Source organism: Cherax quadricarinatus, chromosome 11 (genome assembly GCF_038502225.1).
Source record: "Cherax quadricarinatus isolate ZL_2023a chromosome 11, ASM3850222v1, whole genome shotgun sequence".
In the NCBI taxonomy this organism is placed as follows: domain Eukaryota; kingdom Metazoa; phylum Arthropoda; class Malacostraca; order Decapoda; family Parastacidae; genus Cherax; species Cherax quadricarinatus.
Window position 1 is genome coordinate 53,620,458 of NC_091302.1, and position 25,000 is coordinate 53,645,457.

Consider the following 25,000-nt stretch of genomic DNA (forward strand, 5'->3'; position numbering starts at 1 on the left):
ACATAGAATTATCATACATAGCAGCATATGTGTAGAGAACCTGGGATAACCCAAAAAAGTCAGAGTGACTTATTTCCATTGTGTGTATGTGTGTGTGTGTGTTGAGTGTTGTGTGTCTGTGTACTCACCTAATTGTACTCACCTAATTGTGGTTGCAGGGGTCGATACTCAGCTCCTGGCCCCGCCTCTTCACTGATCGCTACTGGGTCCTCTCTCTCTCTGCTTCCTGAGCTTTGTCATACCTCTTCTTAAAACTATGTATGGTTCCTGCCTCCACTACTTCACTTGCTAGGCTATTCCACTTGCTGACAACTCTGTGACTGAAGAAATACTTCCTAACGTCCCTGTGACTCGTCTGAGTCTTCAGCTTCCAGTTGTGACCCCTTGTCCCTGTGTCCCCTCTCTGGAACATCCTATCTCTGTCCACCTTGTCTATTCCCCGCAGTATCTTGTATGTCGTTATCATGTCTCCCCTGACCCTTCTGTCCTCCAGTGTCGTCAGTCCGATTTCCCTTAACCTTTCCTCGTACGACATTCCCTTGAGCTCTGGGACTAGCCTTGTTGCAAACCTTTGTACTTTCTCTAACTTCCTGACGTGCTTGACCAGGTGTGGGTTCCAGACTGGTGCTGCATACTCCAGTATGGGCCTAACATACACAGTGTACAGTGTCTTGAACGATTCCTTATTAAGGTATCGGAACGCTATTCTCAGGTTTGCCAGGCGCCCATATGCTGCAGCGGTTATATGGTTGATGTGTGCCTCCGGTGATGTGCTCGGTCACCCCAAGGTCTTTCTCCCTGAGTGAGGTCTGTAGTCTTTGTCCACCTAGCCTATACTCTGTCTGCGATCTTCTTTGCCCCTCCCCAATCTTCATGACTTTGCATTTGGCTGGATTGAATTCGAGAAGCCAGTTACTGGACCACATGTCCAGCCTGTCCAGGTCTCTTTGCAGTCCTGCCTCATCCTCATCCGATTTAATTCTTCTCATCAACTTCATGTCTTCTGCAAACAGGGACACTTCAGAGTCTATTCCTTCCATCATGTCGTTCACATTTATCAAAAATAGCACTGGTCCTAGAACTGACCCCTGTGGGACCCCGCTCGTAACAGGCGCCCACTGTGATACCTCTTCACGTACCATGACTCGTTGCTGCCTCCCTGTCAGGTATTCCTTTATCCATTGCAGTGCCCTCCCTTTTACATGCGCCTGATCCTCCAGCTTCTGCACTAATCTCTTGTGGGGAACTGTGTCAAAGGCCTTCCTGCAGTCTAGGAAAACGCAATCTACCCACCCCTCTATCTCGTGTCTTACTTGTGTTACCTTGTCATAAAACTCCAGGAGGTTTGTTATACAAGATTTGCCTTCCATGAACCCATGCTGGTTTTCATTTATAATCTTGTTCCTTTCCAGGTGTTCGACCACTCTCCTCCTGATAATCTTCTCCATGACTTTGCACACAATACATGTGAGAGAGACAGGTCTGTAGTTTAGTGCCTCGTTTCTGTTTCCTTTCTTAAATATGGGGACTACATTAGCTGTCTTCCATTTCTCAGGTAGTTGCCCAGTTTCAAGGGATGTGTTGAAGATTGTGGTTAGAGGCACGCACAGCATCTCTGCTCCTTCTCGAAGGACCCATGGGGAGATGTTGTCCGGTCCCATCGCCTTTGAGGTGTCAAGGTCACTTAAGAGCTTCTTCACCTCCTCCTCAGTTGTTCGTATGTCATCCAACACTTGTTGGTATATTCCCTCTTGATGTTCCCTTCTGTGCTGTCTTCCCACAGCCCTTCCTGTCTCTACTGTAAAAACTTCCTTAAATCTCCTGTTCAGCTCCTCACATACCTCCTGATCATTTCTTGTGAGTTCTCCACCTTCTGGCCTTAATCTGATCACCTGGTCTTTGACTGTTGTCTTCCTCCTGATGTGGCTATACAACAGTTTCGGGCCAGTCTTGATTCTCGATGCTATGTCATTTTCATACTGTCACTGGGCCTCCCTCCTTACCTGTGCATACTCATTCCTGGCTCTGCGACTGATCTCCCTATTTTCGTGTGTTCTCTGCCTTCTGTACTTTTTCCATTCTCTATTGCACTTTGTTTTTGCCTCCTTACACCGTCGGGTAAACCAGGGGCTCGTTCTGGTCTTCCCGTTGTTACTGTTGCCCTTGGGAATAAACCTTTCCACTGCCTCCTTGCATTTTGTTGTTACATATTCCATCATTTCATTTACTGGCTTTCCTGCCAGTTCTCTGTCCCACTGGACCTCCCGCAGGAAGTTCTTCAACCCTATGTAGTCCCCTCTTTTATAGTCAGACTTTTCCCATTCAACTCCTGTTATTCTCTCCACTTGCAGCTCTACTATGTATTCAAAGCACAGAACCACGTGGTCGCTAGCTCCTAGGTGACTCTCATACTTGATGTCCTCAATGTCTGAGCTGCCCAGGGTGAACACAAGGTCCAATCTTGCTGGTTCATCCTCCCCTCTCACTCTGGTAGTATCCTTAACATGTTGGTGCATGAGGTTTTCCAGCACCACGTCCAACATCCCGGCTCTCCATGTTTCGGGACCCCCATGTGGCTCCAGGTTTTCCCAGTCAATCTCCCTGTGGTTGAAATCCCCCATAACCAGCAACTTTGCTCTGCTGGAGTGAGCTCTTCTTGCCACCTCAGTAAGTGTGTCCACCATTGCTCTGTTGCTCTCTTCATATTCCTCTCTTGGCCTCCTGCAGTTCTGTGGTGGATTATACATCACTGCAATGACCACTTTGTGTTCCCCAGACTAAAGTGTACCTGCTATGTAGTCTCTTTCTCCCGTCTCATCTATGCCCTCCATTTTAAGATAAGATAAGATTTCGTTCGGATTTTTAACCCCGGAGGGTTAGCCACCCAGGATAACCCAAGAAAGTCAGTGCGTCATCGAGGACTGTCTAACTTATTTCCATTGGGGTCCTTAATCTTGTCTCCCAGGATGCGACCCACACCAGTCGACTAACACCCAGGTACCTATTTGCTGCTAGGTGAACAGGACAACAGGTGTAAGGAAACGTGTCGAAATGTTTCCACCCGCCGGGAATCGAACCCGGGCCCTCCGTGTGTGAAGCGGGAGCTTTAGCCACCAGGCCACCGGGCCTGAATAGCCTAGAAAGTGATGTGGTGGAGGCAGGGACCATACATAGTTTTAAGGCGAGGTATGATAGAGCTCATGGGGCAGGGAGAGAGAGGACCTAGTAGCAATCAGTGAAGAGGCGGGGCCAGGAGCTATGACTCGACCCCTACAACCACAAATAGGTGAGTACAAATAGGTGAGTACACACACACACACACACATACACACACACACATACACACACACACATACACACACACACACACATACACAAATACACACACACACACACACATACACACACACACACACAAATGCAGATGGATTAACGAATAAACATGAGGAATGGCAAGAAAGAATCAATGAGAAGTGTGTGTGTGTGTGTGTGTACTCACCTATTTGTACTCACCTATTTGTGGTTGCAGGGGTCGAGTCCTAGCTCCTGGCCCCGCCTCTTCACCGGTTGCTACTAGGCCCTCTCTCTCCCCGCTCCATGAGCTTTATCAAACCTCGTCTTAAAACTGTGTATGGTTCCTGCCTCCACTACGTCATTTTCTAGGCTATTCCACTGCCTTACAACTCTATGACTGAAGAAATACTTCCTACTATCTCTCTGACTCATTTGTGTCTTCAACTTCCAATTGTGGCCTCTTGTTTCTGTGTCCCCTCCCTGGAACATCCTGTCCTTGTCCACCTTGTCTATTCCACGCAGTATTTTATATGTCGTTATCATGTCTCCCCTGACCCTCCTGTCCTCCAGTGTCGTCAGGCCGATTTCCCTTAATCTTTCTTCATAGGACATTCCCCTTAGCTCTGGAACTAACCTTGTTGCAAACCTTTGAACTTTCTCTAGTTTCTTGACGTGCTTTATCAAGTGTGGGTTCCAAACAGGTGCTGCATACTCCAGTATGGGCCTGACATACACGGTGTACAGTGTCTTGAATGATTCCTTACTAAGGTATCGGAATGCTGTTCTCAGGTTTGCCAGGCGCCCATATGCTGCAGCAGTTATCTGATTGATGTGTGCTTCCGGAGACATGCTCGGTGTTATACTCACCCCAAGATCTTTCTCCTTGAGTGAGGTTTGCAGTCTTTGGCCACCTAGCCTATACTCTGTCTGTGGTCTTCTGTGCCCTTCCCCTATCTTCATGACTTTGCATTTGGCAGGATTAAATTCGAGAAGCCATTTGCTGGACCAGGTGTCCAGTCTGTCCAGGTCTCTTTGAAGTCCTGCCTGGTCCTCATCAGATTTAATTCTCCTCATTAACTTCACATCATCTGCAAACAGGGACACTTCTGAGTCTAACCCTTCCGTCATGTCGTTCACATATACCAAAAATAGCACTGGTCCTATTACCGACCCCTGTGGGACCCCGCTCGTCACAGGTGCCCACTGTGATACATCATTACGTACCATGACTCGTTGTTGCCTCCCTGTCAGGTATTCTCTGATCCATTGCAGTGCCCTTCCTGTTATATGCGCCTGATGCTCTAGCTTCTGCACTAATCTCTTGTGAGGAACTGTGTCAAAGGCCTTCTTGCAGTCCAAGAAGATGCAATCAACCCACCCCTCTCTCTCTTGTCTTACTTCTGTTATTTTATCATAAAACTCCAGAAGGTTTGTGACACAGGATTTGCCTTCCGTGAATCCGTGCTGGTTGGCATTTATACTCCTGTTCCGTTCCAGGTGCTCCACCACTCTCCTCCTGATAATCTTCTCCATAATTTTGCATACTATACACGTCAATGACACAGGTCTATAGTTTAGTGCCTCTTTTCTGTCTCCTTTTTTGAAAATGGGAACTACATTTGCCGTCTTCCATACCTCAGGTAGTTGCCCAGTTTCCAGGGATGTGTTGAAGATTGTGGTAAGTGGTACACACAACATATCTGCTCCCTCTCTAAGGACCCACGGAGAGATGTTGTCCGGTCCCATTGCCTTTGAGGTATCGATGTCCCTTAGCAGTTTCTTCACCTCCTCCTCATCTGTATGTATGTCGTCCAACACTTGTTGGTGTATTCCTTGTTGGTGTCCCCATCTGGTCTGTCCCCCCAGAGTCCTTCCTGTCTCTACTGTAAATACTTCCTTAAATCTCGTGTTGAGCTCCTCACATACCTCTTGATCGTTTCTTGTGAGTTCTCCACCTTCTTTCCTCAGCCTTATCACCTGGTCCTTGACTGTTGTCTTCCTCCTAATGTGGCTATACAGCAGTTTCGGGTCAGATTTGACTTTCGATGCTATGTCGTTTTCATACTGTCGCTGGGCCTCCCTCCTTATCTGCGCATACTCGTTTCTGGCTCTTCTACTAATCTCCTTGTTTTCCTGGGTCCTATGCCTCCTGTACCTTTTCCATTCTCTGTTGCACTTAGTTTTTGCCTCCCTACACCTTTCGGGTAAACCAAGGACTCGTTTTGGTCTTCCTATTATTTCTGTTTCCCTTGGGAACAAAACTTTCCTCTGCCTCCTTGCACTTTGTTGCCACATATTCCATCATCTCGTTTACTGATTTTCCTACCATTTCTCTGTCCCACTGAACCTCCTGCAGGAAGTTTCTCATACCTGTGTAGTCCCCCCTTTTATAGTTTGGCCTGTCCCCTTCAGTTCCTGTTACCTTCTCCACTTGTAACTCTACTATATAGTCAAAACTCAGAACCACATGATCGCTAGCTCCAAGGGGCCTCTCGTAAGTGATGTCCTCAATGTCTGAACTGCTCAGGGTGAACACAAGATCCAGTCTTGCTGGCTCATCCTCCCCTCTCTCTCTGGTTGTGTCCCTGACATGTTGATGCATGAGGTTTTCAAGTACCACATCCATCATCTTGGCTCTCCATGTTTCGGGACCCCCATGTGGCTCCAGGTTTTCCCAGTCGATCTCCCTGTGGTTGAAATCGCCCATTACCAGTAACTTTGCTCTGCTCGAGTGAGCTCTTCTTGCCACCTCAGCCAGTGTGTCCACCATCACCCTGTTGTTTTCTTCGTACTCCTCTCTTGGCCTCCTGCAGTTCTGTGGTGGGTTATACATCACTCCAATGACTACTTTATGTTCTCCGGACTGAATTGTACCTACAATGTAGTCTCTTTCTCCAATCATGTCCATGCCTTCCATTTTCTCAAATCCCCATTGGTGTTTTATGAGCAGTGCAACCCCTCCTCCCCCTCTACTTCTTCTATCTTTCCTCAGGATCTGATATCCTGTTGGGAAGATTGTGTCTGTTATTGTCTCAGCGAGTTTTGTTTCTGTGACTGCTATGATGTCTGGGGATTTTTCACTGATTCTTTCATTCCACTCCTCATGTTTATTCGTTATTCCATCCGCGTTTGTGTACCAAACCTTTAGTTTCTTTTCTATCATTGTGGTCATGCAAGTATATTGGGGTTGGGGGAGCGAGAGCCTTGGTGGGGGCCTATATGGGGCTGTGGTGTAGGTGGGGTTTGTGTTGATGGGGGTGGGGTCAGAATGCCCATAAGGGACAGCTGTTGGGGTGAGGTTTGTGATATGGGGGTTGGTGGCAGAGGGAACAGTGAGTGGGTTGTAGTATAGGTTGCTCAGTTGCGTTGGGAATGTCGCGGGTGGAGTCTTTTGGTGGGAGATTCTGTGGGGTGTGTTTGCCCTTCCTCCTGTGTCTGGGTCCTGCTCATTTTCATTGCTTCTCGTTCCTCCTTGCGTCTCTATACCCTCTCTTTCAGTGTAGTCCTTTCTTCTTGTGTTCTGTCGCGGTCGAGGTATACTCTCTGGTACCCCTCTTTGTCCCTCAGTCTTGCTTTCTCTTGCAGAATCCTGGTTCGAACTGATTCTTCCTTGAAAGTTACTCTGACAGGCCGTATCCTTCCACTCGCAAACCACCCAATTCTCTGAAAATTTGTCACCTGGGTCATATTGCCCTCCCCTATTGTTTTCATGATGCCTTCAATCATTTTTTTCTCCTCCTGTTTTATTTCTTCAAAGTTGGCCCCCTTGGCTTCTTGGAGCCCATACACAAAAACTGACCTCGCCCTTTCCTCCTCCCACTGAGTCTCCATCTGCTTCCTCTGAGGCATTTTATTTCCTTCCATTGACATGTTCTTGCCTTCAGTCCCTGTCATATCTGAAACTTCTATTCTCAGTGAACTGTCTTTCCTGACCAGCTGTCCCTTGCGTGTGTGTGTGTGTGTGTGCCCCCACTTCTAAGTATTCATACTGCTAATAAATAAATACCGGTAGATACCAGTAATTCTAAGCTTACCAATACTTGTAACACTTATCGATTCTACTTCTAAAATTCAGAAAGTAGCTAGGTTGTAAAATTTAGCTTGTCTCAGCTTAAGTGTCTGACGTTATCCCTCACTACCGCTTTACTCCTTGCACTCTCGTCTATGCTATTTCTACTCTAATTCTGGTAATGGCTTGCAGGAGTGAGTGACCAGTATCTAACAGTGATGCAGGACCAGACTCAACCTTGCAAAATGCAACCTCAACAGGTGAATACTTGTGCTGACAGCGGTGTGATGACAAGTTACCAGAAGCTGATGACATAGTCGTCGTACATAGGCCTTCTATCACTATTTTGTAACTCCTTCACCTGTGATGTTTATAACCGTATATGCTCATGCATCCCGTGTTCCTCAAGTGATTTCACTTTTCACTTATTACAGAATACACTTCACATTCGGTGTTACACTTCATATGTATAATGGCATACAAACTGTTGTGACGTCACTGCTTCAGCAGGCCCACTGCCACCTTCCCTTGTTGTATATTTTATTTTTTCTTTCTCCTTTTGCTTATTAACTTTTTCACTCTCACATTACGGTGCCCCACATTTCACTTGTTAACCAAACGCTGGTAATTCTTGATCACCCGTTTCCACACTCACTTTGATCTTTTTATGTTTGTATCTGTGTGGCAACAGTGCCTAGTAGATCCACAACGGTTTGGCACTTTAAAAAAAAAATACTGAATTCAGGTTTCCTCTCGATTTTTTTCAACTAATAACTATAGTTATCACTCGTAGGTTTGTTCACTGACTTTGTCACTACCACGGATTACTGCCAGCGGTTATTGCACGCCTCAAAAACACGAAGGTTCTCCGAGCCTTGTGCACCCACGTCTGCACCCACCATGTGTGTGTGTGTGTGTGTGTGTGTGTAAGAAAACTTTATTAAATGCAGTGGTAACGTTTGAAATCCCATCTATGTAATGCAGTTTTGTATGTTTACCTGGCTAGTAAAATTCGGTTAAAATCTGTAAAAAAAAAAAAATGCTGAACACGTACTGTATTTAAACACAAGATCTTATAAGAGGTTCTTTATATGCTGCAATGTTATTACCTAACGTATAGCATTAAAAGGTGTGACATGCGTTTCAGGATGATGGAGAAGAAGGTTGTGGTATTGGCAGTGTGGGTGATGGTAAAAGTGTTGGATGTTAACACACTTACTCCGGCCTCAGGTAACCTTCATCCCTTCCACTACCTCCATACACCTAGTGATATTAATAATATTACTGCATGACTGCTGCTAGTAGACTCAAATTATCCAAAGATGCAGTTTTAGTTTTTCTTTCCTTGTGGCTGCATATTTATGTACAGAGCGAGCATTGATCTTCGCAGAGCGCCACTGTTGACATCACTTCACTAATACATTTTTCCTCTTATTACTATCCTCAGTGTGGCTGTATGAAGGTACATGTTTTGTGTCCCTAGGTTAGTTACTTAAGTATGTGATTTATGGAATAAAAAATGTGCAATACTACGACTGGAAAAATACACAAATAACTTGTGCTGAATGTGATAAGAGTATACAATAACAAGTTGATAAGAACAAAAGAACATAAGAAAGAAGGAATACTGCAACGGGCCTACTGACCCATGCGAAGCAAGTCCATGCCACCCCCACGGCCTAGAACAATGACCACCTAGTCAGGTCACTTCCACTTAAGGAAGGAGCACGGTACCAGACCTGGTAGTCCAACCTAGTCAGGTCCAACTCACACCCACCCACACCCACTCATGTATTTATCCAACCTATTATTAAAACTGCACAACGACATGTGCAGCAGTTAGGTACCTTTATTCCTAAACGTCTCGCCTAGACACTAGGCCAATAAAGAGGAGGCAACAGAAACAATAGAGATGTAAAGACTAAGTAATCAGTCCATCACACTGGAAGATGTGTAGTTTTGAGGTGGTCAGTCCCTCAGCCTGGAGAACAGTTCTGCTTCATATTCTCAAAACTACGTTTTCGAGGCTGTGGTCTTATTACATCTGTATTCGAATAAAGAAATTTATTATATAGGCGAAATGTTTCAGGATAAAGATACCTAACTGATGCATACGTGTCATTCTTATCAACCACTACTACTACCACCCCCACTACTACTACTACCACCACCACTACTACTACTACTACCACCCCCACTACTACTACTACTACCACCACTACTATTACTACTACCACCACCACTACTACTACTACTACTACTACTACTACCACCCCCACTACTACTACAACTACCACCACTACTATTACTACTACTGCTACCACTACTACTACTACTACTACCACCACCACTACTACTACTACTACCACCACCACTACTACTACTACCACCCCCACTACTACTACTACCACCACCACTACTACTACTACTACTACCACCACCACTACTACTACTACTACCACCACCACTACTACTACTACCACCACCACTACTACTACTACCACCACCACTACTACTACTACCACCCCCACTACTACTACTACCACCACCACTACTACTACTACTACCACCACCACTACTACTACTACCACCACCACTACTACTACTACTACTACTACCACCACCACTACTACTACTACTACTACTACCACCACCACTACTACTACTACTACCACCACCACCACTGCTACTACTACTACTACTACCACCACTACTACTACTACCACCACCACTACTACTACTACTACCACCCCCACTACTACTACTACAACTACCACCACTACTATTACTACTACAACTACCACCACTACTATTACTACTACCACCACTACTATTACTACCACCACCACTACTACTACTACTACCACCCCCACTACTACTACTACCACCACTACTATTACTACTACCACCACCACTACTACTACTACTACTACCCCCACTACTACTACTACAACTACCACCACTACTATTACTACTACAACTACCACCACTACTATTACTACTACCACCACTACTATTACTACCACCACTACTACTACTACAACTACAACCACCACCACCGTTACTACTACAACTACCACCACCACTACTACTACCACCACCAATACTACTACCACCATCACTAATACTACTACAACAACCACTACTACTACTACAACTACCACCACCACTACTACTGCAACTACCACCCCCAACACTACTACTACTACTACTACCACCACCACCACTACTACTACCACCACCACTACTACAACTACCAGCACCACCACTACTACTACTACTATTACCACCACTGCTACTACTAACTGATGCACACGTGTCATTCTTATCAACCACTACTACTACCACCCACACTACTACTACTACCACCACTACTACTACTACTACCACCCCCACTACTACTACTACCACCACCACCACCACTACTACTACTACTACTACTACTACTCTGTTCCACAAGGCACAGTACTCGCTCCCATCTTGTTCCTCATCCTCATATCCGACATAGACAAGGATGTCAGCCACAGCACCGTGTCTTCCTTTGCAGATGACACCCGAATCTGCATGACAGTGTCTTCCATTGCAGACACTGCAAGGCTCCAGGCGGACATCAACCAAATCTTTCAGTGGGCTGCAGAAAACAATATGAAGTTCAACGATGAGAAATTTCAATTACTCAGATATGGTAAACATGAGGAAATTAAATCTTCATCAGAGTACAAAACAAATTCTGGCCACAAAATAGAGCGAAACACCAACGTCAAAGACCTGGGAGTGATTATGTCGGAGGATCTCACCTTCAAGGACCATAACATTGTATCAATCGCATCTGCTAGAAAAATGACAGGATGGATAATGAGAACCTTCAAAACTAGGGAGGCCAAGCCCATGATGACACTCTTCAGGTCACTTGTTCTATCTAGGCTGGAATATTGCTGCACACTAACAGCACCTTTCAAGGCAGGTGAAATTGCTGACCTAGAAAATGTACAGAGAACTTTCACGGCACGCGTAACGGAGATAAAACACCTCAATTACTGGGAGCACTTGAGGTTCCTAAACCTGTATTCCCTGGAACGCAGGACGGAGAGATACATGATTATATACACCTGGAAAATCCTAGAGGGACTAGTACCGAACTTGCACACGAAAATCACTCACTACGAAAGCAAAAGACTTGGCAGACGATGCACCATCCCCCCAATGAAAAGCAGGGGTGTCACTAGCACGTTAAGAGACCATACAATAAGTGTCAGGGGCCCAAGACTGTTCAACTGCCTCCCAGCACACATAAGGGGGATTACCAACAGACCCCTGGCAGTCTTCAAGCTGGCACTGGACAAGCACCTAAAGTCAGTTCCTGATCAGCCGGGCTGTGGCTCGTACATTGGTTTGTGTGCAGCCAGCAGCAACAGCCTGGTTGATCAGGCTCTGATCCACCAGGAGGCCTGGTCACAGACCGGGCCGCGGGGGCGTTGACCCCCGGAACTCTCTCCAGGTAAACTCCAGGTAAACAGCAGCTATCTGATGCTGTTGTAGTTAACAGCAAACATCTCCCAGCCACAGTCACCCAAGAGACTTGCATGGAGACCAACTAACAACTTATCAAGGACCACCTTCGCCTTAACATATGTAGTGATGACCTAAAGGATTGCAAACTGATGGGCTACCAAGCGGGTAAAAAAACAGTGCTGTTAAAATTCCAAACTAGCCTACAAAGAAACAACCTACTAAAACATCTATTTCTATGAAATCTGATGTTTACGTCAATGAGTGCCTTACCAAAACAAGACAAAACCTTCTTTATCGGCTAAGAAAATTACGCTATGCCCAAAAAATCCACCAGTGCTTTGTGAGGGATGGAAAAATCGCAGTTAGGAAACAGCCCACTGGGAAGAGATACTTCATCTCTACAGAACATGACCTTAAAACATTCCTAAGTGAGGCTGGACTAACAGAATCAGAGTAAAGTGCAGATAATACCCATAGTCCACCGTTAGTGTTACATTGTCATAAAAATGTGCCCCCCTAAAATTCTAATACCCCAACTACTTTTGATTGTCATTGTTGTATTCAACGACCATTCTACCTCATAGTCTTAATTGTGTTTAATATCTACAGAATCTATCTCCTTTTTTACAACTTACCACATCACTGTTCTATCTTATTTTATTATAAACTAACCATAACTTGTCCTCAATAATTCTACCTCACTTTAAGAAATACTCAATTGCCCAATTTTATTCTAAAATCCCTATTATTGCCCAATTTTGCTATAAACTATATTGACCAAACTTATTGTAAACTTCTTTTATTGGCCATTTTCATTCTATACTTTTTTAAACTAGTATTTTCAACTACAACTTTTATATTATCCTGTCTACCACCTTACTAGCATATTATAACCAAGTCATTGCCATTTTTATTTTATTATTTGTTTTATTATTCTTTTGCTACCCTAACTTGCGTATTTTATCCTGTCAATTTAAATCTAGTTACACTCTAATTCTTGTAAACAACTTATATAAGACCTTAGTGCAATTACAATTGAGAGTCTTGTGCCTTTTTTATATTATTAGATTAAACTCAGTTGTACTATAGCTCATTCTAGCTCAATACATAGTCAATACCAAATTCACTATATTAGACCATAGTGCAATTACTAGTGAGAGACTGGTGCTATTTTTAATTTGTATTTTTATATTATTAGATTAAACCTAGTTGTACTAGAGCTCATTCTAGCTCAAAACATAGACTCCACAAAAGTCATTATATTAGACCTTAGTGCAATTAAAGTGAGAGTCTTGTTCTATTTTTAATTTGTATTTTTATATTACTAGTTTATGCCTAGTTGTAATTTAGTTCATTCCAGCACAACACATAGACAACATCAACTTCATTATGTGTAGTAGTGACTATACTCTATATGACCAAAATACTCTAGCTATATACCTGTCCAAACTTCCCACCACTACAGATATCAGTACTAGAACTCAACACACAACTCAGGATATAAATAACCATAATTTAAACCTAGAAGATGATTGATCACGTTGACCCTCATCTAAACCTCCATAATCTGACACCCAATCAAAACCTATTGGAAAGTAACTGCCTTTATTACACAGCATCACAAGCCAGCACTATCCTAAACAATGCTAAAAGTCTATCAGTACTTAACTACAACATAAGGTCCTTAAGCAAACACTATGATGACCTTCTGGCACTCCTTGAATCACTAAAGACACCCTTCTCCTGCATTATTCTTACTGAGACCTGGTTTAAGCAGGACACAACAGATATCTACCCTCTACCAGGATACACAGCAATTCACAACTGCAGACCAAACCAAGTTGGGGGTGGTGTTGCAATGTATTACTCTAACCAATTATCTTGTATTAGCACCACTTGCTTTAGTGATGAATATGGGGAATACATTTTTGCTAATTTTACTGTAAAAAAACTTAAGACACCTATAACAATTGGTGCCATTTACCGGATACCTTACACAAACATCCCAAATTTCAGTGAGAAATTAAAGTCACTAATAACAAACAGACAAATGAATAAGCACCACCTTCTCTTAGCTGGAGACTTCAACATCAACCTTGGCATACTAGATGATCAGCCTGTAACTGATTTCATCAACAATATGAACAGCACACTTCTCATACCAACAATAACTAAACCAACCAGGCTCACTGAGACAAGTGCAACCATAATAGACCACATATGGACCAATATACTAGCCCCCCTTAAATCAGGGATAATCACAGATAGCACTACAGACCACTACCCTACCTTCCCCCTGACAAACATTAGTAAACCACCACTTGAATACAACAAAGTCTCATTTAGACTCCATGATGAGGCCTCAATAAGGAAGTTCACAGCTGACCTAGAGACTGTTGACTGGCCTACAGAATTCTCCAAAGCCAATGGTATTGATGACTGGACAGACATTTTTTCTTAACAAATTACTTAGACTATACAACAAACATTGTCCTATAAAAACGAAACAGATCACAAACGGCTTGATTGCCCATGGCTAACCAGCACCATTCTGAAATCCATTGACAAGAAACACCAATATGAAAAGCAATATAGACAGGGCTTAATACACAAAGATATTCTTAAACACTATTCATCAGTTCTCGCCAAAGTAATAAAGAAAGCCAAACAACTATACTACTCCAGTAGATTTACAGACACTAGAGGAGATATAAAAAAGACCTGGAAAACACTCTCTCAGATTCTAGGGACCCACAAACTGAAAAAAACAAGAATATTGTCCTAACTAAACCTAATGAAACACCACTACATCCCACTGACACAGCTAACAAGATAAACGACTTCTTCTCAACCATAGGATCTAATCTCGCCAATAAAATCCCACATACTAATGCCCATGCCAGGGACTACCTAGATGGGAATTTCCCAAATTCCTTCTATCTTGCACCAACTGAGCCCACGGAAGTCACTGAGATTATAAAGTCACTTAAAAATAACTCAGGGAATCTGTCTCATGCCCCACCATTACTGTACAAGTGCATGCTATTTCATTACTTTTTAACAAGTCGCTAGAAACTAGCACCTGGAGTTTACCTGGAGAGAGTTCTGGGGGTCAAAGCCCCCGCGGCCCGGTCTGTGACCAGGCCTCCTGGTGGATCAGAGCCTGATCAACCAGGCTGTTGCTGCTGGCTGCATGCAAACCAACGTACGAGCCACAGCCCGGCTGGTCAGGACCTTCCCGAAACTACTCAAGATGGCAAGGGTTACACCAATACATAAAGGTGGTGACCCTATAGACTTAAACAACTATAGGTCAATATCAAACTTACCATTGCTATCCAAAATCTTTGAGAAACTCGTGCACAGGAGACTATATTCATTTATAACGGCACAAAACATACTCAACCCCTGCCAATTTTGATTCAGGAAAAATAAAAGCACTAATGATGCAATCATAAAAATGCTAGATCTGCTTTACACAGCATTGGAAAATAAGGAATATCCACTAGGAATTTTTGACCTAAGAAAAGCTTTTGACACAGTAGACCACGACATCCTACTCCACAAACTTGACCATTATGGTATAAGAGGCCATGCGCTTGCTTATTTCAAATCTTACTTTACTAATAGGTATCAGTATGTCACCATTGAAGACACAGCATCAGCAACACGGCCACTTGATACTGGAGTTCTGCTGGGAAGTGTCCTTGGTTCCCTGCTCTTCCTCATATACATCAATGATCTTCCAAACGTATCCCAACACCTGAAACCCATTCTCTTTGCTGACGACACGACTTATGTCATCTCTCACCCTAATCTTGCCACCCTCAACACCATTGTTAACGAGGAGCTGATCAAAATATCGACTTGGATGACAGCCAATAAACTTACACTTAACACTGGCAAAACCTACTATATTATGTTTGGTAGCAGAGCAGGAGATGCACAAATTAACATTAAGATCGAAAACACTCTAATTACCAGACATAATGAGGGCAAATTCCTAGGCCTATACCTCGACAACAACCTGAATTTCAGCACCCATATCCAACACATAACCAAAAAAGTATCCAAAACGGTTGGGATTCTCTCCAAGATACGATACTACGTGCCGCAAAATGCCCTTCTCACACTATACCACTCATTTATCCATACCTCACCTATGCTATTTGTGCTTGGGGATCAACTGCAGCAACACACCTAAAGCCAATAATAACCCAACAAAAAGCTGCAGTAAGAATAATCACTAAATCCCATCCCTGGCAACACCCCCCCCCCACTCTTCATAGATCTAAACTTACTCCCTGTTCAGTACATCCACACTTACTACTGTGCAATCTACATCTACAGGACCTTAAACTCCAATATCAACCTTGACCTAAAACGCTTTCTTGATAGTTGTGATAGAACCCACAGGCATAACACCAGACACAAACATCTCTACGACATTCCCCGTGTCCGACTAAACCTTTACAAAAATTCAATGTATGTCAAAGACCCTAAAATCTGGAACACCCTACCTGAGAACTCTAGAACTGCAGACACATTCATCACCTTCAAAACTACCATTAGAAAACATCTTATCTCCCTGATACACCCCATCAACTAACTACACGAATACCACCTGGTGGTTCACACTTACACTCACTCACCCATTTGACCATAAACAGAAATATTAATCTCAATCTTAAAATAATGAATCCTGTGATACTCCAATACTGAAATTATGTATTGTGCCAAAACAAAAGCATTCACATTGCTAAATTCACAAACTAGTATTTAGTCACTTAGCCATAATACCAACTTACCTCATAATTTGTAATATTTTAAAATTAAGAATTAAACTAAGTCTGCCCGAAATGCCTAGCCATGCTAGGTGTTCTAGTGGTACACTCTGTAATCATTATTTTACTACATGTAAACCACACAATAACCAAATTCTGTAAACTCAGCATTGTAATCCTTATAGAGAATAAACTTTGAATTGAAGCTACCACCACCACTACTACTACTACAACTACCACCACCACTGCTACTACCACCACCACCACTACTACTACCATCACCAATTATACTACTACCACCACCACTACTACTACTACTACTACAACTACCACCACCAGTACTACTACTACCACTACCACCACCACTACTACTGCTCCACTTACACTCCACTTTCTGACTCTTGTGTCACTATCACTAATCCCTTCTTTTCAATTCAATTCACTTCAAGTTTATTCTCTATAATGGTTACAATGTGGGGTTTACAGGTTTTGGGTATTTTGTGGTTTACATGTTATAAAATACTAATTACAGAGGGGGCCACTAGGACACCTAGCATGGCTAGGCATTTCGAGCAGACTTAGATTAATTCTTAACATTAAATCCTTACAGAATATAGTATTAAGGATTAGTGACTACATCATAATTTGTGAGTTTAGCAATGTGAATGCTTTTGTTTTGGCACAATAAAAGGTGTCTATATTTGAGTATCATAGGCAAACTTATGACTAGTTAGGATTTATTATTTTAAGATTAAGATTAGTATTTCTGGGTTTGTAGTCAGTGGGTGAGTGAGTGTAATTTTGAACCACCAGGTGGTTATCATGCAGTTAGTTGTCGGGGTGGATCAGGGAGATAAGATGTTTTCTAACTGTAGTTTTGAAAGTGATGAATGTGTCTGCAGTTCTAGAGTTTTCAGGTAGGGTGTTCCATATTTTAGGTCCTTTGAAATACATTGAATTTTTGTAAAGGTTTAGTCGAACACGGGAAATGTTATAGAGATGATTGTGCCTGGTATTATGCCTGTGGATCCTGTCACAACTATCAAGAAAGCGTTTTAGGTCAAGGTTAATATTGAAATTTAAGGTCCTGTAGATATAGATTGCACAGTAGTAAGTGTGGATGTTCTGAACAGGGAGTAAGTTTAGCTCTATGAAGAGTAGGGGGTGTGTTGCCAGCGATAGGATTTAGTGATTATTCTTACTGCAGCTTTTTGTTGGGTTATTATTGGCTTTAGGTGTCTTGCTGCAGTTGAACCCCAAGCACAGATAGCATAGGTGATGTATGGATATATAAGTGAATGGTATAGTGTGAGAAGGGCAGTTTGCGGTATGTAGTATCGTATCTTGGAGAGGATCCCAACTGTTTTGGATACTTTTTTTGTTATGTGTTGGATATGGGTGCTGAAATTTAGGTTGTTGTCGAGGTATAGGCCAAGGAATTTGCCCTCATTATGTCTGGCAATTAGAGTGTTGTCAATCTTAATGTTAAGTTGCACAACACCTGCTCTGCTACCAAACATAATATAGTAGGTTTTGCCAGTGTTAAGTGTAAGTTTATTGGCTGTCATCCAAGTCGATATTTTGATCAGCTCCTCGTTAACAATGGTGTTGAGGGTGGCAAGATTAGGGTGGGAGATGACATAAGTCGTGTCGTCAGCAAAGAGAATGGGTTTCAGGTATTGGGATATGTTTGGAAAATCATTGATGTAAATGAGGAAGAGCAGGGGTCCAAGGACACTTCCCTGCGGAACTCCAGTATCAAGTGGCCGTATTGATGAGGCTGTCTTTAATGGTGACATACTGATACCTATTAGAAAGGTAGGATTTAAAATATGCAATCCCATGGCCTTTTATACCATAGTGGTCAAGTTTGTGGAGTAGGATGTCGTGGTCTACTGTGTCAAACGCTTTTCTTAGGTCAATAAAAATTCCTAGCGGATATTCCTTATTTTCCAATGCTGTGTAAAGCAGGCCTAGCATTTTTATAATTGCATCATTAGTGCTTTTATTTTTATTTTTCCTGAATCCAAATTGGCAGGGGTTGAGTATGTTTTGTGACGTTATAAATTAATATAGTTTCCTGTACACGAGTTTCTCGAAGATTTTGGATAGCAATGGTAAGTTTAATATTGGCCTATAGTTGTTTACGTCTGTAGGGTCACCACCTTTATGTATTGGTGTAACCCTTGCTGTCTTGAGTAGTGTCGGGAAAGTGCTAGTTTCTAGTGACTTGTTAAAAAGTAATGTAATGGCATGCAAAAGGACATTATTGCCACCTCTGCCACTTTTGCACTATCTATACTACTATTATTACTACTACCTCTACTATTACTTCTACAATTATACTACTACCTCCTCTCTTTCTACTACTTCCTGCCCTGTCCCCCACTCGTAAATATACTGGCTCTCTTCCCTTCGCACTTGTGTGTGGTTCGTTAATGGTAGACGACGTACCCAAACGTTGTCGTCAGTGTTATTCTTCTATATGCGAATTATCTGTGTATATATGATTTTCTTCGTGTACCTGTATGAGCGTGTATTGTGTTAGTAGTGTACCTGTATGAGCATGTATTGTGCTAGTAGTGTACCTGTAAGAGCGTGTATTGTGTTAGTAGTGTACCTGTATGAGCGTGTATTGGGTTAGTAGTGTACCTGTATGAGCGTATATTGTTAGTAATGTACCTGTATGAGCGTGAATTGTGTTAGTAGTGTACCTGTATGAGCGTATATTGTTAGTAGTGTACCTGTATGAGCGTGAATTGTGTTAGTAGTGTACCTGTATGAGCGTGTATTGTGTTAGTAGTGTAACTGTATGAGCGTATATTGTGTTAGTAGTGTGTATGAGCGTGTATTGTGTCTGTGTAACTGTATGACCGTGTACTATGTTAGCAGTGTTACTGTATGATCGTGTATTGTGTTAGAAGTGTAACTGTATGATTGTATATGATTTGTCTCTAGTATAGTTGTGTGAGTGTATGATTTGTGTTTCTCGTGCAGCTGTATGAGTCTATATGATCTGTGTGACTAGTTTAGCTGTATGAGTATATATAGTTTGCGTCTATGGTAGCTGTATGAGTGTATATGATTTGTGCTGCTAGTAAAGCTTTGAGTGAATATATGAAGTTGGAATAAAATCGCAAAATACAAATTACGATATATTATTGGAAGCGTTTTGATCCTGAGACCTAAACGTTTCCTATTAATTGATCCAGTATTTGCATTTTGTACCTTCTCTAGCTGTCGTACGTGTCAGAATTACCTACGATTTTTACTTTTATCATTTGTGTCATTAGCGTGTTTTTTTTTACTATATATGTTTTGTGTCACTCCTGTGTGGATGTGTGTGTTTATACTATATGTTTTGTGTCACTCCTGTGTGGATGTGTGTGTGTATATATGTTTTGTGTCACTCCTGTGTGGATGTGTGTGTATATATATGTTTTGTGTCACTTCTGTGTGGATGTGTGTGTTTATACTATATGTTTTGTGTCACTCCTGTGTGGATGTGTGTGTTTATACTATATGTTTTGTGTCACTCCTGTGTGGATGTGTGTGTTTATACTATATGTTTTGTGTCACTCCTGTGTGGATGTGTGTGTTTATACTATATGTTTTGTGTCACTCCTGTACTCACCTGATTGTACTCACCTAATTGTGGTTGCAGGGGTCGAGACTCAGCTCCTGGCCCCGTCTCTTAACTGGTCGCTACTAGGTCCTCTCTCTCTCTGCTCCATGAGCTTTATCATGCCTCGTCTTAAAGCTATATATGGTTCTTGCCTCCACTACGTCACTTGCTAGACTCTTCCACTTCCTGACAACTCTATGACTGAAGAAATACTTCCTAACATCCTTTTGACTCATCTGAATCTTCAACTTCCAATGGTGACCCCTTGTTTCTGTATCCCCTCTCTGGAACATTCTGTCTCTGTCCACCTTATCTATTCCGCGCAGTGTACTCACCTAATTGTACTCACCTAATTGTGGTTGCAGGGGTCGAGACTCAGCTCCTGGCCCCGCCTCTTCACTGATCGCTACTGGGTCCTCTCTCTCTCTGCTTCCTGAGCTTTGTCATACCTCTTCTTAAAACTATGTATGGTTCCTGCCTCCACTACTTCACTTGCTAGGCTATTCCACTTGCTGACAACTCTATGACTGAAGAAATACTTCCTAACGTCCCTGTGACTCGTCTGAGTCTTCAGCTTCCAGTTGTGACCCCTTGTCCCTGTGTCCCCTCTCTGGAACATCCTATCTCTGTCCACCTTGTCTATTCCCCGCAGTATCTTGTATGTCGTTATCATGTCTCCCCTGACCCTTCTGTCCTCCAGTGTCGTCAGTCCGATTTTCCTTAACCTTTCCTCGTACGACATTCCCTTGAGCTCTGGGACTAGCCTTGTTGCAAACCTTTGTACTTTCTCTAACTTCTTCACGTGCTTGACCAGGTGTGGGTTCCAGACTGGTGCTGCATACTCCAGTATGGGCCTAACATACACAGTGTACAGTGTCTTGAACGATTCCTTATTAAGGTATCGGAACGCTATTCTCAGGTTTGCCAGGCGCCCGTATGCTGCAGCAGTTATTTGGTTGATGTGTGCCTCCGGTGATGTGCTCGGTGTTATGGTCACCCCAAGGTCTTTCTCCCTGAGTGAGGTCTGTAGTTTTTGTCCACCTAGCCTATACTCTGTCTGCGGTCTTCTTTGCCCCTCCCGAATCTTCATGACTTTGCATTTGGCTGGATTGAATTCGAGAAGCCAGTTACTGGACCACATGTCCAGCCTGTCCAGGTCTCTTTGCAGTCCTGCCTCATCCTCGCCCGATTTAATTCTTCTCATCAACTTCACATCATCTGCGAACAGGGACACTTCAGAGTCTATTCCTTCCATCATGTCGTTCACATATATCAAAAATAGCACTGGTCCTAGAACTGACCCCTGTGGGACCCAGCTCGTGTGTGTACATATGTTTTGTGTCACTCCTGTGTGGATATATGACAAATATATGAGTGGGAGGGGCTGGGTTTGATTGGTGTTGGGTGCGGGAGTTGTTTCTTGAGTAGCTTTAGGTAGATGTCGTTTTGATAAGGACCTGCCTCGTATGGGCCAGTAGGCCTTCTGCAGTGTTCCTACATTCTTATGTTCTTATGTTCTTATGTGTGAGTGTACATATGTTTTGTGTCACTCCTGTGTGGATGTGTAAGTAAGTAAGTTTATTCACGTATACACAAATACAGTTACATAGATTATCATACATAGCAAGCCTATCTGATGTTATCCTGACGCCGAATGACTTCGAGCAGGCGATAAATGACATGCCCATGCACTCTGCCCCAGGGCCAGACTCATGGAACTCCGTGTTCATCAAGAACTGTAAGAAGCCCCTAACACGTGCTTTTAACATCCTATGGAGAGGAAGCATGGACACGGGGGTCGTCCCACAGTTACTAAAAACAACAGATATAGCCCCACTCCACAAAAGGGGCAGTAAAGCAATAGCAAAGAACTACAGACCGATAGCACTAACATCCCATATCATAAAAATCTTTGAAAGTGTCCTAAGAAGTAAGATCGCCACCCATCTAGATACCCATCAATTACGCAACCCAGGGCAACATGGGCTTAGAGCACGTCGCTCCTGTCTGTCCCAACTACTGGATCACTACGACAAGGTCATAGATGCATTAGAAGACAAAAAGAATGCAGATGTAATATATACAGACTTTCCAAAAGCCTTTGACAAGTGTGACCATGGCGTAATAGTGCACAAAATGCGTGCTAAAGGAATAACAGGAAAAGTTGGTAGATGGATCTATAATTTCCTCACAACTTTTCCTGTTATTCCTTTATCACGCATTTTGTGCGCTATTACACCATGGTCACACTTGTCAAAGGCTTTTGCAAAGTCTGTGTATATTACATCAGCATTTTCTTTGTCTTCTAGAGCATCCAGGACCTTGTCATAGTGGTCCAGTAGTTGGGACAGACAGGGGTGACCTGCTCTAAACCCATGCTGACCTGAGTTGTGTAGCTGATGTGTATCTAGATGGGTGGTGATCTTGCTTCTCAGAATTCTTTCAAAGATTTTTATGATATGGAACGTTAGCGCTATCGATCTGTAGTTCTTTGCTATTGCTTTACTGCCCCCTTTGTGGAGTGGGGCTATGTCTGCTGTTCTTAGCAGCTGTGGGACGACCCCAGTGTCCATGCTCCCTCATCATAGGATATTAACAGCACGTGATAGGGGCTTCTTGCAGCTCTTGATGAACACGGAGTTCCATGAGTCTGGACCTGGGGCAGAGCGCATGGGCATATTATTTATCGACTTCTCGAAGTCATTTGGCATCAGGATAATATCAGATAGCTGTGTGTCTACCAAATTCTGTGTCTCTCTCAAAAAAAAAATTCATTTAGGTCTTCGACTCTCAGTCTGGTTAGCGGCTCGCTAACAACAGTCATACTGGGACTTGAGTAGCTCACTCATTTCCTTGCTGTCATCTGTGTAGGACCCATCTCGTTTAAGTAGGGGCCTAATACTGGATGTTGTTCTCGACTTTGATCTGGCATAAGAAAATGAATATTTTGGGCTTTTTTCAATTTCATTCATGTCTGTTAGTTCTTCCCGCATTTCTTGACTCCCGTAAGATTCCTTTAGCTTTAGTTCGATGTTTGCTATTTCTCTGACCAGTGTCTCTATGTATTGCTGATATATTGGCCTCTTTTAGCTGCTCTTTTATTCTTTGCCTTCGCCTGTATAGGAAGTGCCCTTCTCTTTCCAGTTTACATCTTCTCCTTTTCCTTAAGGGAATATGCCTTGAGCATACCTCAAGTGTATGTGTGTGTTCCCCAGTGTGCGTGTCTTGTAGCCCCAGTATATATGTGTGAACATGTTGATAAATTAGACACATGTGCAACTCTTGGGTATCTTTATTGAGGAAACGTTTCGCCACACAGTGGCTTCATCAGTCCATACGTAGGAGAAACTTGAAGAACAGGAGGAGAATGAGGTAATCAGTCCCTCAACCTTGAGTCGATGTGTTCAGTCCATCAATCTTGAATAGATTGATGGACTGAACACATCGACTCAAGGTTGAGGGACTGATTACCTCATTCTCCTCCTGTTCTTCAAGTTTCTCCTACGTATGGACTGATGAAGCCACTGTGTGGCGAAACGTTTCCTCAATAAAGATACCCAAGAGTTGCACATGTGTCTAATTTATCAACATGTCGGTTCTCTGAACCATTCATCTACAAATGTCTGAACATACATGTGTCCCAAAGTGTGGATGTATAAGTGTACATGTGTCCCCCAGTTTGGATGTGTGAGGGTACCTGTTTTGTCTCCCCCAGTACAGATGTGTTAGTGTACTTGTTTATCCCCCAGTCTACATATTTTGTGGCTCCAGTGAAGATGTGCGAGTTTATATGTGCATCCCCAGTATACATGTTCTGTGTCCCTCCAGTGTGGGTGTGTGAGTTTACATGTGTATCAGCCAGTGTACATATATGTGTTCCAAGTGTGGTTGTTTGAATGTACACGGTGTTCCTAAAGTAGCAGGTTGAGTGTCTAAAATGTGTGTTAGCAGTGTTAGCATGTGGACCAGGGGAGGACACCAATGCCAGATGCATTCTGAAGAAGACCCAGTGCTCACCCATCACCAGGATCATCTCAGGCCCTCAGGGACCAGTTGACACCCTCATCAGTTGTGCTAACCAAACTGGAGTTTTTCTCGACCCTGTCTTCTTCATGAGCATCGGTCAGTAAACCGCCAGTATACAATACGATCTAATCTTCCTCAATCTTAAAATATGTGAACCATCACTTTTTTTCATATGCAGCAGATTTTAACAATATGCGCTAACCTTCCACAACTCTTAATTTTTCTGTGTGGCCAAAAGTTTTTCAAAACGTTACACCAAATAAAGCAAACAATTACTGGCTTAGCCCTTTTCTTTTTGTTCTGATTGAAGCTATTATTCGGTTTCCACAGGTCTGGCTTTCTTGCAGGGCAACCCTGAGTCACTGACCGATCAGGTGTCTCCCGACTCAGCAACCTCCTCTGGCATACGTCGCTGTATACTCAACGCTACCGGTCTTGTCAGTACTACGTCATTACTACGTCATTTAGTTTAATATCTTTATTATGCACCCCATACCCATCCTGTAGGCGGTAGTCAAAAGATTACAAAGGTACATAATGGGTCCAGGGACTAAACACTTATTTTTGTGACCCGGTGGTCTGGTGGCTAAAGCTCCCGCTTCACACACGGAGGGCCCGGGTTCGATTCCCGGAGGGTGGAAACATTTCGACACGTTTCCTTACACCTATTGTTCTGTTCACCTAGCAGCAAATAGGTACCTGGGTGTTAGTCGACTGGTGTGGGTCGCATCCTGGGGGACAAGATGAAGG

General features: G+C 43.1%; 1 protein-coding gene across 1 annotated transcript in view; it reads left to right on the plus strand.

Moving 5' to 3' along the window:
* The window catches only part of LOC128687578 (uncharacterized), a 36,321-nt gene that overhangs the window by 8,929 nt on the left and 2,392 nt on the right, over positions 1-25,000 (plus strand). The window contains exons 2-4 of the mRNA XM_070084136.1: positions 8,451-8,533; positions 24,176-24,346; positions 24,581-24,687. Of these exons, the coding sequence (XP_069940237.1) occupies positions 8,452-8,533; positions 24,176-24,346; positions 24,581-24,687 (360 nt within the window). The 5' untranslated portion in view covers position 8,451. The remainder of the gene's footprint in view (positions 1-8,450; positions 8,534-24,175; positions 24,347-24,580; positions 24,688-25,000) is intronic.